The 16411-nt window shown below is 59.0% G+C and overlaps 1 protein-coding gene across 3 annotated transcripts in view; it reads right to left on the reverse strand.

Moving 5' to 3' along the window:
* LOC103294207 (protein cordon-bleu) overlaps window positions 1–16411 on the reverse strand; it is a 90299-nt gene that overhangs the window by 23256 nt on the left and 50632 nt on the right. For all 3 annotated transcript variants that reach the window (XM_054726234.1, XM_054726233.1, XM_054726235.1), the window contains exons 5-7: window positions 13208–13305; window positions 10557–10631; window positions 5706–5891 (exon numbers count right to left, since the gene is read on the reverse strand). In XM_054726234.1, coding sequence (XP_054582209.1) covers window positions 5706–5891; window positions 10557–10631; window positions 13208–13305 — 359 coding nt within the window. The remainder of the gene's footprint in view (window positions 1–5705; window positions 5892–10556; window positions 10632–13207; window positions 13306–16411) is intronic.

Below are 16411 nucleotides of genomic sequence, written 5' to 3' on the forward strand. Positions count from 1 at the left end.
AGGCTGGAGCCGGCCTGTGTCCCAGCCTGCACAGCGCCACCTGCTGGCCACCGGCTCCCTCTGATCCCAGGCACCAGGCACAGAGCTGCCTGCAGGGAGGCCCAGCAGCCGTGCCCTCTTCCTGGCGAGCCGGGTGCCGCCCTGGGTGTGAGGAAGGTAAGGCAGCGCCTATGTCATGAGCACGCTGGGAAGGTGGACGTAGGTGAGACGACATATGTAAGGTCTCCACACGATGCCCAAAGCACAGCAGGAATGGAGCCATTGCTGGGCTCGCGCCTTCACTTTATTTCTTTATTTTAATGCTAGTGGCCTGTGCACGGATCCGTGCACAGTGGAAGGAAATTAATTAGAAGAAATATTTTAATATCACTATTCGCCCTTTCTCTATAACAGAAGTGTCAACCAAATTCACCATCGACAATGAGAGATCAAAACACACGCGTGCGATTGGAGCCAGCGAGAGCTTTATATGTATTGCACATGCACGAGTCAACTTAGCCTTTTATAGATACAGAGTAAACTTGCTTAATTAGACCTGCTTTCTGATGCAGCTAAACTGTTTCCAGCCCAGTGAAGCACCCCAACTTCTCTTTCAGGTAATTGTCAGCAACACAGCAGTAAATATCAACACAAAGCAGATTATTATTGTAGATCACGCAGGGAGAACAAAGGGTGAAATATTTAACTGCAGCAGTGTTTGACTATATTCTGTGCAGTGAGAAAACCTGAAGTCATTTTCAAGTTCCACCATTTCTTACTTCTTTTCAGTTGGGTCAAGTTTCTAAGCTTTCTAAATCTCCATTTTCCAGCTAATGAAAAGAAAATAGGATTCTACCGAGTCTCCTATCTCCCTACTCCAGGACTTCTGTGAGGATCAATGAGATGAGGTATGGAAAAACGCTTCACAAACATTTGGTTAAAGAATGAAATGTTTGCACCTGGCTATGAAGAAATGGCAAGGAGGCTGGTCGCTAGGGAGAGGAAGCCAGGCGTTGCTATGTGACGTCATTACCCGGATGGAGGGAAGGACACTTAGCATATTAACCTTTTATATATATAGATAGATTTTTATTGATTTCAGAGAGGAAGGGAGAGAGACAGAAACATTAATGATGAGAGAGAATCATTGACAGACTGCCTCCTGCACGCCCCACACTGGGGATCCAGCCCGCAACCTGGACCTGTGGTTGAGCGTCGACCTATGAACCAGGAGGTCACGGTTTGATTCCCGGTCAGGGCACATGCCTGCGCTGCGGGCTCCATCCCCAGCGTGGGGCCTGCGGGAGGCAGCTGATCTATGATTTGCTCTCATCACGGATGTTTCTCTCTCCCTCTCCCTTCCTCTCTGAGATCAATAAAAATATATTTAACAAAATAAAAGGTGACAACCTGTGCTCGCTCATTTTCTTATGAGCCAGCGTGTCCGCGGGCGTCAGCCCTGCACTCTCCCGGGGGAAGCCGCGGAACAAGGAATGGACGCTCTTCCCCGACAGCGACGGCAATACATCCCGGGTTTCCTTCCCCGGAATTAGTCAATAACAAATAGCTTTTGTTTAGGAAGAAACAAAACAAACAAACAAACACGTTCATAGCAAATGACTCAGTGGGATCCATATGCCATTCACCAGCTTCCAAAGGGAGGTGGCCTCCGTGAGCCAGTCCTCTGCTCATTCTGGGCTGAACACACAGGGTTCAGCCCAGAGCTCCCGGCAAACACGCAGGGTTCAGCCCAGAGCTCCCGGCAAACACGCAGGGTTCAGCCCAGAGCTCCCGGCAAACACGCAGGGTTCAGCCCAGAGCTCCCGGCAAACACGCAGGGTTCAGCCCAGAACTCCCGGCCAACATGCAGGGTTCAGCCCAGAGCTCCCGGCAAACACGCAGCGTTCAGCCCAGAGCTCCCGGCAAACACGCAGGGTTCAGCCCAGAGCTCCCGGCAAACACGCAGGGTTCAGCCCAGAGCTCCCGGCAAACACACAGGGTTCAGCCCAGAGCTCCCGGCAAACACGCAGCGTTCAGCCCAGAGCTCCCGGCAAACACGCAGGGTTCAGCCCAGAGCTGCCGGCAAACACGCAGGGTTCAGCCCAGAGCTCCCGGCAAACACGCAGCGTTCAGCCCAGAGCTCCCGGCAAACACGCAGGGTTCAGCCCAGAGCTCCCGGCAAACACGCAGGGTTCAGCCCAGAGCTCCCGGCAAACACGCAGGGTTCAGCCCAGAGCTCCCGGCAAACACGCAGGGTTCAGCCCAGAGCTCCCGGGACTCCGAATGGAGCAGGAACACTGAGCAGACCACCTGGGGTTCTGAATGGAGAACGCGCAGGACCCGCACCCTGCAGAGGGCGCCGGCTCCCCTCCAGGGCTCCATCCCCAGGGGGGGCGTGCAGAAGGCATCCGATCCAGGATTCTCTCTCCTCACGGATGTCCCCCTCTCTCCCTCCCCCTTCCGCTCTGAAATCAATAAAATATATATATTTTTAAACCTGAGGACGATGACACCGGGTCTGGGAGGAACGTTGTGCGTGCTGACGAGGTCTCGCTTCTCTGTCCCACAGAAAGTGCTTCCGGCCCGCGGTCCTGCTGGTGGGCGGCATCGCCCCGAAGCTGGGGTGCGGGTGTAAGGAAAGTACCGCACCCCCTCTCTGCGCTGCAGGGGGCGATGCCTGAGAATGTCCGTGGAGCGGGCCCTGCTGCCCGGCACGGACGGCTCTGTCCGCCTGGGAGAACTCAGCCCCTGCACCGGCCGGAAGCACGCTCCCCGCCGCCCCCCCCCCCGCCCGCCACCCTGGGGCATGGTCGCCGCCGCAGCCCACCCAGAGGAGGATGCGTTGGAAAACGAAAATTTTCACTTTAAAGAAGTTTCTCTATTGATTTCAGAGAGGAAGGGAGAGGGAGAGAGAGAAACACCAGTGATGAGAGAGAATCATGGACCGGCTGCCTCCTGCACGCCCCTCAGTGGGGATCGAGCCTGCAGCCCGGGCCTGTGCCCTGACCGGGACGAAACCGTGACCTCCTGGTGCATAGGTTGACGCTCACCCACTGAGCCACGCCGGCCGGGCAACTTCCACTTGTTTACACGTCACATTCCAAGTTCCTGTCCAGCAGAGTCCTGCCCCCGAGAAGGGGGAAGTTTGATATTCCAAGCCAGGTCTCCCTAACGCCTCAGCACGGGGGGGGGGGGGGGGGGGGCAACAGAAAGATTGGGGGCCCAGGTGCTGCCGCCTGCAGGTAAGGGCAGCCCCGTGCACAGGCGCCACGGGGTCGGAGGGTAAACATGGAGAAGGGGGCTGGGTAGACTCGAGGCCTCCCCCAGCGAAGGTGACGTCACACAGAGCTGCTCACCACGCACCCGTGGCCGCGTGGCCACGACTCGGAGTCATCGGGCACATCCGGACACGGCGTGCGCATCCCTGTCCCGGGGAAGGCCAGGGCCTCGGACGTCCTCGCTGTGCAACCCTCCCAGGGCACCCACGTGGCGCTGCCCAAGCGTCAACGCCGAAAACAGAAGGAGGCCGCCCCGGCCGGTGCATCTCAGTGGTTAGAGCGTCGGCCTGTGGACCGAAGGGTCCCGGGTTCGATTCCGGTCAAGGGCACGTACCTCGGTGGCAGGCTCCTCCCCGGCCTGGGCCCTGGTCGGGGCGCGTGCAGGAGGCACCCCATCGATGTGTCTGTCTCACATTGATGCTTCTCTCTGCCTCTCCCTCTCTCTTCCCCTCTCCCTAAAAACCAATGGAAAAACATCCTCGGGCGAGGATTAGATGGATAGGTAGGTAGATAGATAGATAGATAGGTAGATAGATAGATAGGTAGATAGATAGATAGATAGATAGATAGGTAGATAGATAGATAGAAGATAGATAGATAGGTAGATAGATAGATAGATAGATAGATAGGTAGATAGATAGGTAGATAGATAGATAGATAGATAGGTAGGTAGATAGATAGATAGGTAGATAGATAGATAGATAGGTAGATAGATAGATAGATAGATAGATAGATAGATAGGTAGATAGGTAGATAGGTAGATAGGTAGATAGATAGGTAGATAGATAGATAGATAGATAGATCAAATTGTGATCAGCAAGCGTGGGGCTGAGGACCAAAGGCACAGCCCCTGCCGCCCGCCTCCCGTAGCGAAAGCTGGGAGACGCCTCTCCTTCGTGCGAGAGGGAGCGCAGCTGTTCACCCCAACACTCTCCCCGCTGAGCCCACGGCCGCGCAGGCTCCGCTCCCGCGGGAGCGTCCGGGGCGGGGACTGGCCGGGTCACGGGAGCAGCAATGTTTCCCCAATGCCTCTCCTCGGGCGAGGGAAGCAGGGGAAACAGCGAGTGGGACGGCCTCACACGAAGACGCCGCTGCTCAGCAAAGCAAACCCCCACGACACGAAGAGACCGCGGCGACGTGGAGGACACGTTCGCCGGCGACACACCTGTGAGGGCCAAGAGCAAAGCGTATAAAGAGCTCAGGCCGCTCAACACCAAACCCAAACAGCCCCGTGAAAAAAGGCCAGAGGGCCCGAATGGACACTTCTCCACGGAGGACAGACAGACGGCCAAGAGGCGTATGAGAAGACGCTCACAGTCACGGGTCATCAGAGCGATGCTCGTCGAAGCCACAATGAGACATCCCCTCACACCCGCCGGGACGGCACCATCACCACATCGGCAAGGGGCACGCGCTGGCGAGGGCGCGGAGGAGCGGGTGCCCACCCTTGTGCGTGGTTCGGGGAAGGAACGCAAACCGGTGCCGCCGCCGTGGAGAACGGGGGGCGGGGGAGGGGGCGCGTTACCTTAAAAGACCGAAAACGGACCTGCCTTATGACCCAGCGATCCCGCTCCCGGGAATTCATCTGAAAAAACACAAAACGCTGACTCGGAAGAACGTGTGCACCCTGTGTGCACTGCTGCTGTGTGCAAGAGCCAGGCTGTGAGGCAGCACGGGCCTCCAGGAGGCCAGGGATGCAGAGGCCAGTGCTGTGGGCATGGAGCACCCCTCGGCCACACACAGAAGGAAACCTGACCATTGGCGACAGCATGGCCGCACCTGGAGGGCGTTGTGCTCAGTCAAGTCAGGCCGTCAGAGAAAGACCAGCACCTAGGGCTTCACGTGCACGTGGAATCCAGAAACAATACGAGCAAACAAACCAAATGGAGACAGACTCACAGATGCAGAGAACAGACTCATGGGGGGGGGGGGCCTGGGTGAGGGGTGAAGGGACCAAGAAGCACACCTGGGAGGTCCCCCCCCCAGTCACGGGGTGTACACGGCGAGAACAGCACAGGAAACAGCCAGTGAGACTGGCCCTCCGCCCGGGCCAGGCGGGCACGGGGAGAGCGCGGGGCCCTGTGTAAAGTGTATGACTGTCCAGCCACTAAGCGGTCACCGAAACAACACATAATCTTAAAAATGCAGGCGAAAGCCCAGCCGGGGTGGCTCAGTGGTCGAGCGTGGACCTAGGAACCAGGAGGTCACAGTTCGATTCCCGGTCAGGGCCCAGGCCTGGGTGGTGGGCTCGATCCCCAGTGTGGGGTGTGCAGGAGGCAGCCGGTCCATGACTCTCTCTCAGCATGGATGTTCCTGTCTCTCTCCCTCCCTTCCTCTCTGAAACCAATAAACACATATTTTTTAAAAATAAGAATAAAAACGCATATAAAAACTTCAGATGCCCCTTAAAGTCACAGGACAGTCTAAGAAACCTCGACGCTCCCCTACCTTTTCCGACGCCTTGTCCTGCGCGGGCGGCCCGGCCCCGGGCAGGGACGGAGGGGGCGGGGCTCGGCGCTTCTTCATGTCCGACTTGACGGAAACCCCCGAGATGTTGCTCAGCGACAGGGATGGCCCCAGCGTGATGGAGCGGGAATCCACGGACGGGGAGTTGGGCGTCGTCAGGGAGCCCTGCTGGGGAGACAGACGGACACCCCATCAGCTCTAAGTGCCTTCTCCCCACGAGAGCGCAGACCGAGAGCCCACACTCATCGCCTCCGTGATCTGCTCATGCTGTTCGCTCTAAACACAGAAAACCACACGACGACGCGAGGCCGGGACGCTCACAGCAAACACGCAGCGAGGGCGGCCGCCGAGGAAGTGCCCGGAGGACGTGCGCTCAGAGCCCCCCGAGGCCCACGGTTCCAGCGGTGCGTCCACGGGTGCAGCCACGGAGGCAGAGCCGGCCCTCGCCGTGTCCGCGTTCTGTTCTTGTTTTTAACCTCCTGGGGATGTCCTCCCCGTCGTTACTGCCCCGTCCCCTCCGGTGCCCCTCAGCACCCACCGCTGCCGTCCCTCCTGAGCGTGGGTCCGTGCTGTCCCCACAGGAAGCGCCACCGTGTGGGCCTTTCCCGAAGGCCGCCGTTTACCGGGGAGACTCCCGCGCTGTAATTACAGACACCCCGGTCTGTCACGGGGCAGCAGACGGCCCAGCCTCGCTGCGGCCACGAGGTGAAAGGGAATCCGGGTCCTTGTCGCCCCAGATGGAGGGTCACATGTTGAGAAGCTGAAAGTCGTCTGTGGGCTATTTCTGGGGTGCCACCAGCAGAGGGGACGTCGCAGCCACACAGGGTGTACTTTTAAAATATGTGTATTTTTACTGCTCTGAGAGAGAGGAAGGGGAAGGGAGAGAGAGACAGGAACATCATGATGAGAGAGAACCATGGATCGGCTGCCTCCTGCACGCCCCCCACTGGGGATGGAGCCTGCAACCCGGGCGTGTGCCCCGACCAGGAATCGAACTGTGACCTCCTGGTTCCCAGGTGGACACTCACCCACGGAGCCAGGCCGGCCGGGTGCCCTGGTTTGGTTTTGATTCCCTGATATCTCTGTAGTGGCCTTTGTAGGACACCGCCCTCCGTGGAAACGGGCTGTGGGGGCCGGGGGCCCTCCTGGGGTTCCCGCGGCCGGAGAGAAGGAGCGGGTACCGGGGCTGAGGCGTGCACCCCTCTTGGGCGCTGGCCGGGAGCTCGTCGCTCTGCAGACAAACACACCGGGCTGCCCCAAACCGGGGAAGGGACGCGGCCTTCACGGAAACCAGGAGGCCACGCCGTGCGGAGCGAATCCTGGGGGACACGATGCTACGGGGGAAGGCGGCCCCGAGCTGACCGCGTCGGCGGGAAGTCACGCGGGACCGTGCCCGGCAGTACCAGGCATCTGCTTTCAGAACCGCCGCGCGCTGCTTATTTTATGCGTTTGAACAGAAGACACTTTGGAAAGGGACCAGCTACGCTCTAAAGAAGCCTCGTCCAAGCGGGTTTATGATGAAAGCGGGTTCTGCATCACAGGCAGGTGGCTGGGCCGGGACCTTCTTTCCGCTCCCACTGGCCAGCGCTCTGCAGACAAGGAATGGGCGGTTGTGCTCATGCAGACGCTGCCCCCTTGTGGCCGAGCTGGCTCAACACGCCTTCTGGTTCTGGAGCATCCACTTGGGACGGGACTCTATTTTATTTTTGAAATTTTTAAAAATTGTTGACAATGTTACAGATGTTTCCCAGTTCCTCCCTTTTTTCCTCCCTCCACCCAGCCCCAGCCCCACGCCAGGCCTTCCCCACGCGGTGTCTGCGTCCCCGGGCGATGCGTCCAAGTTCTTCAGCGAGTCTCTTCCTGGGACAGGATTCTTAACCGGCAAACTGCACAGAAGTGCAGGGTCTCTGACAAGCAGGGGGCGGGGCAGCTGAAATCATGGGGTTTGCTTTACGGCTGAGTCTTGTTGCTTTTTAAGCTATATTTTCATTGATGTCAGAGAGGAAGGGAGAGGGAGAGATTGAGAAACATCCATGATGAGTCATGGATCGGCTGCCTCCTGCTCGCCCCCTACTGGGGATCGAGCCCACAGCCCAGGCACGTGCCCCGACCGGGAATCGAACCGTGACCGCCCGTTCAGAGGTCGACGCTCAACCCACTGAGCCACGCCAGGCGGGCTTTACAGCCTAGTTTTTAATAACTTCGGGACTCCTACAGGCAGGACCCGTCCTCTGCCCGCCTCCCTCGGGGCCGGGCCCGGGGCGGGCACACGTCGGCCGGGGTCGGGCCTGGGTTCGTGATCAGAATTTGGAAACCTGTTTGGAACGGAGAGACGCAAAGGCTGTGAGGGCAACGCCTCCGACACCGGCTTCACAGGGCAAACGGGGAAAGTCCACGGCGTCGCAGGAGGCTCACGCTGACTCGCTTTAGATGGGTCACACTCACGGAATGTGGCTTTCTTATTCACCTTTGTTTTGAGAGCCTTCCATTCTTTTATTTTTATGACAAATCGGGTTGACTGGCCAGGAAAACAGCGTCCAGGGACAGTTTACTGAGTGTCGGAAGCTCATGAACTATGCCGTTTATTCCCTTTTCCTTCTGATTGGATTTACGGGGTGGCACTGTCAACCAAAGCACACACCTCTCCCCACACCCCTGTGCACTGGGGTTGTGTTCACCACCCGAGCCGAGGCTCCCCTCCATGCACGCTGGATCAGTCGCACGGATAGAATTCGGCTTTTTAAAACCAAGGCAAGCCCTAACCGGTGTGGCTCAGTGGATAGAGCGTTGGCCTGCAGACTGAAGGGTCCCGGGTTCGATTCCGGTCAAGGGCATGTACCTTGGTTGCGGGCACATCCCCAGTGGGGGCGTGCAGGAGGCAGCTGATCGATGTTTCTAACTCTCTATCCCTCTCCCTTCCTCTCTGTAAAAAAATCAGTAAAATATATATATTTTTTAAATAAATAAAACCAAGGCCAGAGGCCCGCAGCGGGCAGCGGTCACCCGCCCGGAGCAGAGGTCCTGTACGCCGCGGCAGGATTTCTCTCCGTCCGCCTGGGCCCTGAGGGGAGTGGCCGCCGGCGTCCTATGTCTGAGGACGGCCGCTGCCAAGCCTCGGCTCGAGAACACATTCCCCTGGAAACAAGCGGCTGACCCACCCGCCTGGCGCCTGGAAAACACGGATGTCCGGCTGGGGTGATGTCTGAAATAAACGTGTTAGTAAAAACCACTGCGTCTGCAGCGTGAACGGAAACCGACCACGTCCATTTCCTCGAACCGACGGTGACGTCGAGGGTCTGGGAAGCGCGGGAGGACGGAGAGCCGGCCGCGCCCTGACGGCCGGGTGAGACCTGGCCCGGCGCGCCTTCCCCTCCAGCTCCCAGAACCGGCCGCTCTGGGTGAGGGACAGGCCGCTTTGCAAGTCACGCGGCTTCCGAACCCCGGCTCCCGACGCCTGGAAAAGGCCCCGATCGGGCACAGGTGAGCGGTCACGAGAAGTAACTGTTGCGGCCGGACGCCCCGTGGCATCGGCGCGAGCGGGGTGTGACGTGGCCAGCTCCCCAGGAAGGTCCCAGCCTCACACTCAGCCCCGAAGCTGCTTCCCCCGACGTGAGCAGGGACAGAAGTCCCCTCCCGAGACCGGCTGGTCCTGTTAACCCGGGCGGGGCCGTTTCCTGCCCGGGGCCGGGTGGCGTTTATAACATCATCCGGGGGCCGCACAAAACCGTCACCGTGAAGGTCAGCCTGCCCTCTGCGGCCAGACGTTTAATTAACGCCCCCGCCCCCCCGTCACGCCCTCGCAGGGCCAGACCAGACAGCCTCGTGGGCCTTACGCGGCCCGCGGCCGGACGTCCCCACCCCTGCTATTACCCAACGTCACCCCAACAGATTTGATTTTTAAAACGGAAAGGGGCCCCGAGTCCACGTGCAAGCTTTTCTAGTTCGTCAGTGGAACACGGTCACTCGTGGAAATGTGGCCTCTCACCCACTGAAGAGGGCTTTCCAAGAAAAACTCGCTCTCCCTGGCCAGCAGTTAGGGGGCCAGCGGGAACAGTCCACACGGCCCGCGTCTGTGATTATAAGAGCTCAGCCTCGGGCACCATCTTCCTGCTTGAAGCTTTGTGGTCATTAAAATCTGACTTCGGCCTTTATGCCTCATCTCGCATTTCATTTTAAGATGTGATGACAGAGCTCCAGGCATGGAAACATGCTGAGGAGAAGGGAGTTTGACACGGGCTGGCACAAAAATGTGAAACCAAGAACAATAATGCAAGATTTCTTCCTGTTGTACAAGAGCTTGTCTTTGCCGCTTTTAAGAAGTGACAGTAAGAATCAAACTTTTATCAGGTCCATTGCAAAGGCCCATATTTATAAGACGCTGTGAATTCTTTCCTGTCCAGTGTTTAAAATGAAGAAGAACCTTTTTATATGCCAACGTGGAAGTGGGGGCTCGGGGAGTGTTTGAGCTGCGCTGAGGGTGTAGCTGCGGACGGAGTTCAGGAACAGGTCGATCCAGGTGGGGGCAGGCCATGTCTCCAAGACCGCCAGCTCCTCCTCCTCGGGGCGGAGGCGACTCCAGGGGGCGTCACTTCAGCCACCGGCAGCGGTTGGCCACGCGGAGGCTGCAGGAAACTAACATCCCAGCTGCCACCGGGGCCGGGCGCCCAGCCAGAGCCGAAGCAGCTCCTCCTCACTTCTACCGAGCCCCAGAGCAAAAGGGAGCCCCCTCCCCCCCATTCAATACAGCAACTGCGACTTCACCCTCCGGAAGGCCGTGCAGACCCCGCAGCTCGGCCCGCGGAGCACGGCGCGCCCGCCGGTGCCAGTACTCACGTGGGAGCCCCTGCCCGGCGCCAGCTTCGCGGAGTCCTCGTCGCTGTCCGCCCCCGACAGCCGGCCCGGCTCCACCTGCGGCAGAAGCACAGCCACGTCACGTCATCGCGGGGAAGTGGGTGCTCCCGCCGGCGCCGTCCTCAGCACACGCCAGGCACACGCCAGGCACACGCCAGGCACACGCCAGGCACACGCCAGGCACAGGCCAGGCACACGCCAGGCACACGCCAGGCACAGGCCAGGCACACGCCAGGCACTCGCCAGGCACACACCAAGCACAGGCCAGGCACAGACCAGCGCGGCCGCACTCCCAGGCGCAGCATCTGCACCGACAGCTGCCCCCGCGGCCTCCCCTCGGCCGAGCCTGAAAGCCGCTCTCAGGCTCGCTGCTCCGGACGCCACGGTTTTGAAACCACAGCTCATGGCGGTGACCACGTCTCTATTTATTTTCTATTTTTTAAAATATGTTTTTATTGAGTTCAGAGAGGAAGGGAGAGAGAGAAACATCATGGATCGGCTGCCTCCTGCACGCCCCACACTGGGGACGGAGCCCGCAACCCGGGCCTGTGCCCTGACCGGGAATTGAACCCTGACCTCCTGGTTCACAGGTCGAAGCTCAACCCCTGCGCCACGCGGGCGGGCTCAGCATCTCCAGCTCAGAGAACAGGCCATGTCAGGCCAGGAGGGGGCCGAGCTGGGAGTGGGCTCAGAGCCCAGCGGTGAGCGAGGCCGCAGGGTCTGTGAGCTGTAAACCCGGTTTCGCTGACCACTGGCCGGCGGGACACGGCGTCACTGCCCGAACACCTCCCTCCTCACAGGTAAAAGGTAGCCGTGGTGACGCCGCACGCCACCGTCTGGGAGGAGGCTCGTCGGGAGGCGCGGGCCACGAGCCACGGAACCACGTGGTGCAACCGGGAAACGCAGCTCCGGGCCCACTCGCCCGCGTGAGGATCTCTGCGTCATGAGCCGGGAATCCAATGGCCTCAGGTGCCACAAGTACCTTCGAGAACCGCGGGGCGAGGGGATTAACTGTCACAACGACCCCAAATTGTCACGTTGTAAAGGCGTTAAAACACCAAAGTTTTAAAACAAGAAGGGATCTTTGCTGTCATCGACTTCAGCAAAGTGGTGTCCCTTTGCGTGTATGCTGTAGCGAGAGTTCACACACACACACACACACACACACACACGTGCACTCACAGTCCCCTTTAAGGAGTACACACAGGCCTGCATTAGCCCAGGTGCCGAGTTCTTCGTGTTCTGCTCTCTGAGACGCTTGCAGACTATCAGGCATCGGAGGATTTTAGACGTGATTTACAAAATGATTTACTCCAAACCCTCCTCTTCTTCTTTTTTTTTTCTTTTAATATATTTTTAATGATTTCAGAGAGGGAGGGAGAGGGAGAATCATGGATCGGCTGCCTCCTGCACACCCCACACTGGGATCGAGCCCACAACCCCGGCAGGTGCCCTTGCCCGGAATTGAACCCAGGACCGTTCAGTCCGCAGGCTGGCGCTCTATCCACGGAGCCAAACCGGCCAGGGCCAAACCCTCTTCTTGTTAAGGAGGAAAAACTGAGGCCCGACTGGTCCAGGAACGTGCGTGTGGGGGAGGGGAGCGTGGGGGCTCTGGACAGACAGGCGGGGGCGGGGCTCTGCGTCCTCCCGCGGCGTTAGCTCCGGGCGCAGCAGCCGGTCCCTGCGCCCGGACGACGGGCGGCCCCCTCTCCCGGGTCTCCGTGAAGGTTAAATGAGATCGCACGGCGCAACGCATCTCACACCACACGAGTGGAGAGACGCAACGGGTGAGAAGCCAACCCCCCGAACAGCAGTCACCAACACACGGATGCGACTGCAGGAAGGATGTCGAGGGAGAAATAAAGTAAAATTAACGTGAGGGGGAGATCCACGTGGAAGAGGAGGTGCATGAGGAAGGAAAACGTCCCTGGCTGGTGTGGCTCAGTGGATAGAGCGTCAGCCTGCGGACTGAAGGGTCCCGGGTTCAATTCCGGTCAAGGGCACATGCCTAGGTTGCGGGCTTGATCCTCAGTCGGGGGCGTGCAGGAGGCAGCTGATCAATGATTCTCTCTCATCGTTGATGTTCCTCTCTCTCTCTCTGAAATCAATAAAAATATATTTAAAAAAAAAGAAAGAAAGGAAAACGGCTCCTGGCCAGTCCGAGAGAGGAGAGGAAGGATGGGCAGCCTTGTCGTCCGTGGCATTTGCACAATGGCTCACCCTTTCCGGCCGCGGTCAGCGCCCAGCCAGACTCTCAGGCTTAAACAAAAGCATCTCCGGGCGTTTCACTGCCTTTGTGGGCAGCTCCTGCCACGGGCTCACCCGTGGGGATCCGGGCCCTGCGTGCCCCACCCCCTCCTCCATCCCCATCCGAGCCCTGGGCACCGGGCAGGCGGCAGCGGGCACGGGCACGGGCCACGGGCTGCTGGCGAATAAAGCCCATCGCCCAGAACCGCTTCGGGGTTTGCGTGTGGAAGAGAAGCCAGTCGCCGGGGTGCATCCGGACAGAGGAGCCCCCTTTGACCCAGGAACCGCTATTCCTGCGTGTTGGGGAACCGCCCGGGCAGCTCGAGGCGAACTTCTCGGAGACCACGCGTGCACGAGGCGCGGTCCCGGCGCGCCTCACCCCTCACCTTGCCGTTGCTTCTTTTATTCACTTTGAAGAACCCGAGGAATTTTTTCTTCTCTTTGTCCGTCTCCTCGCTGCCCAGGGCGGACGTCCTAAAGGCTTCTGGGAGGGAAGAGAAGTTCTGAGTCATGTTTCAGCACAAACACTTCGCGCTAAAAGCCTCAACAAGCACATCCTCTGCTCTTAAACGTTCGCCTCATTCTTATCAGAGAAGACCCCCCCCACCCCCCCCCCCGAGCCTGCAGCCCGGCTGTGAAACACGGGGCCTCGCGCTCCTGGGGACGGGCGTCTCCTCCGCCGCGCTCACATCCCCCATTTCCTCCTCGGCTCGGCTGGCATGCTTTCCTCTCTTGCGACGTTCTCCAGGAGCCCATGGCTTCTTCCTCTCTCTCTCTCTCTTCTCTCTCTCTCTCTCTCAACATCCTCCTCAATCTTTTCCCTTCTTCTTCAGGATTTTTAAAAACTAACTATTTTAGCCCAAAGGCATGGCTCAGTGGTTGAGCGTCCACCTGTGAACCAGGAGGTCACGGTTGGATTTCCGGTCAGGGCACAGGCCCGGGTTGCAGGCTCCATCCCCCGTGGGGGGCACGCAGGAGGCAGCCGATCAATGATTCTCTCCCATCATGGATGTTTCTCTCTCTCTCTCCCTCTCCTCCCCTCTCTGAAATCAATAAAAATAAATATTAAAAAATAACTATTTTATTATTTGGGGGGTGTTCATTATTAACTTCTCTTATTTTCCAATTGCGGCTGATATTCAGCCTCAGCCCGTATTCGTCCCAGGTGTGTGGCACAGAGGTTAGACGCCAGGTGCTGTACAGCGTGGTCCCCGATATCCCCGCACCCGCCTGGCCGCCTGCGCAGTTAGTACAGCATCCTGACCATGTCCCGGGGCTGGGAGTCACTGGGATTCAGAATGGGCTGGAATGGGCGCTCCCGTGGGCCGGACGGGGACACCGCAGGCCTGGCCGGTCAGTAGGTGGCAGCCTCGCCCGGGGCTGTGGTTCTCAGAACGAGGAGGGACCAGGGACCAGCAGGGCCGCACGCCTGGGACTCGGACCCAGTCCTGACGCCTGAATCGGAAGCTCTGGGGCGGGCCCCGCGCCCTGCACTCAACACCCCCACCCTCGGGGATGCTCGAGGTGTGAGGGAGCATTTGAGGACCAGTGGGGAGCAGGTTACCAGCACCGAGGGGAGGGTGTGCTCGGAGCCTCAGTCTGCTCATCTGCAGGATGGGGTGAACGGGGCGCTGCCGCACAGCCTCAGCCTCCGCGCCTGCAGACGGTGGCCCCGTGCTGCCCGCCCGCCGGTGCCGCACGGCTGCTGACACCATCGCTCACGGGTCTCCCCTCACCCCCCGGCCGCTCAGGCCTCAGCCAGCAGCGCGTCCCGTCTCTCTCCGAGGCCCGTGGATACGGCAGGAGGAGGAAAACCTTGGTGTCCCCGAAGGACACGACTTCCCCACGGCACTGCCCACGCCCGACGCCGGCGCCCGACGCCCGACGCCAGGCCCCGGTGGGACCCCTGGCTGTTGGCAGCCCGCCACCCGACAGCAGCAGCTCCTCTTGCTGACGGGCTGACGCTCCCGTCAGAGACCAGACCCGAGGCGGAGCGGCAGCAACAGGCACCATCCCCCCGACAGCGCCAACCCGACGGCGCCGGGCCGGTGGCTCAGTGGTCGGAGCCTTGTCCCGAAACACCCAGGTTGCGGGTTCGATCCCCGTCAGGGCACATGCATGAACCAACCAACGAATGCATCAATCAGTGAGCAATAAAGTTGATGTTTCCCTCCCAAAACCGATTTAAAGAACCCAAGAACCACCAGCACACACATCCGCAAACTCATCTGCACGCGGCGGAGCTCGGGGTTAGTCACACGCGCCAGGGCTCTCGCAGGTGCAGGCGGCTTGTCATGCACGTCCCCTCAGCAGCCACGTGTGCATGCGGAGTTCACGGCTAGTCACATGAAAGCCCTCCCCAGGCGCAGGGCTACCCAGGGAAAACACCCTGTTTGACAGGGGACCCCGTCCTGCAGCCACGGGAAGCATCCGTGTGCGTGTAGACCCTGCCTGCGTCCGGCAGGCCGTGCGTGCCCGGGGAATGGCGGGTGCCCAGCAGGTGGGCGTGGAGAGCCTGTGCCTGGCACCCAGGCTAGAGTGCCACCCATCAAACCACAGGCCTCAGGACACTGCCGAGGGATCGAGCCGCGGGCCTCTCCCTGGACAGGGACGGGGCGGCCGGCACCCACAGGGCTGCAGGGCCCTGGACAGGGACGGGGCGGCCAGCACCCACGCCGCGTTTTCTCACTTTCACTTGGTTTTCTAGAAATAAGATCTAGTGTTAAACACTCTAACAAACGTGCAGAAATTCTTGTAAACTATAAAAACTCATTGGGATGGTAACGAACTCCGTGTGTGTGTGTGTGTGTGTGTGTGAAAGGTTCATTAAAATCCCAATACATACGCATGTGTATATGTCTGTTATGTGTGCATGTATATCTAAATATACACACATGTGTGCATATATATATAATTGATAAGAAATCAGTGTCAGAATAAGTGCAAAATCTGAACTACTCATTTTTGTATTTACGACGGCAAAGGGCAAACATCACAAACCACAGTGCCCTGAATTCTGCAGCAGGCAGGACGGATCTCAAGGACGGTGAGCACATGTGAGTACAGGTAACCACAGTAAGTGCAAGCAAGAACAGGTACGCACAGGCAAGCACAGGAATGCACAGCTATAGGCAAGCACAGGCGAGTACAGGAAGGCAAAGTACAGGCAGATATAGGTGAACACAGGTAAGTACAGGTGAGCACAGGTGAGCACAGGTGAGTACAGGTAAGTACAGGTAAATATAGGTAAGTACAGGTGAGCACAGGTGAGCACAGGTGAGCACAGGTGAGCACAGGTGAGCACAGGTGAGTACAGGTGAGCACAGGTGAGCACAGGTGAGCACAGGTGAGCACAGGTGAGCACAGGTGAGCACAGACAAGAAGGAAACGGCGCTCTCACAGGCCGGCTGTGTCTGCCTGGAATTCCTGCTGAAGCCTGTTTTTTCACAGCCGCGTCCTCGCTCCTCACCAGTCAGAACCACACAGCATCCTCCCACAGGACATTCCTTTCTCAGCCAACCAGGGGGTTGAGAAACCAGCCACAGCCTCGCCTTAGCCAGCAAGCTCCCGGGAGCCACACGGCCCCGAGG

This window comes from Eptesicus fuscus, chromosome 14, assembly GCF_027574615.1.
Source record: "Eptesicus fuscus isolate TK198812 chromosome 14, DD_ASM_mEF_20220401, whole genome shotgun sequence".
Classification (NCBI taxonomy): domain Eukaryota; kingdom Metazoa; phylum Chordata; class Mammalia; order Chiroptera; family Vespertilionidae; genus Eptesicus; species Eptesicus fuscus.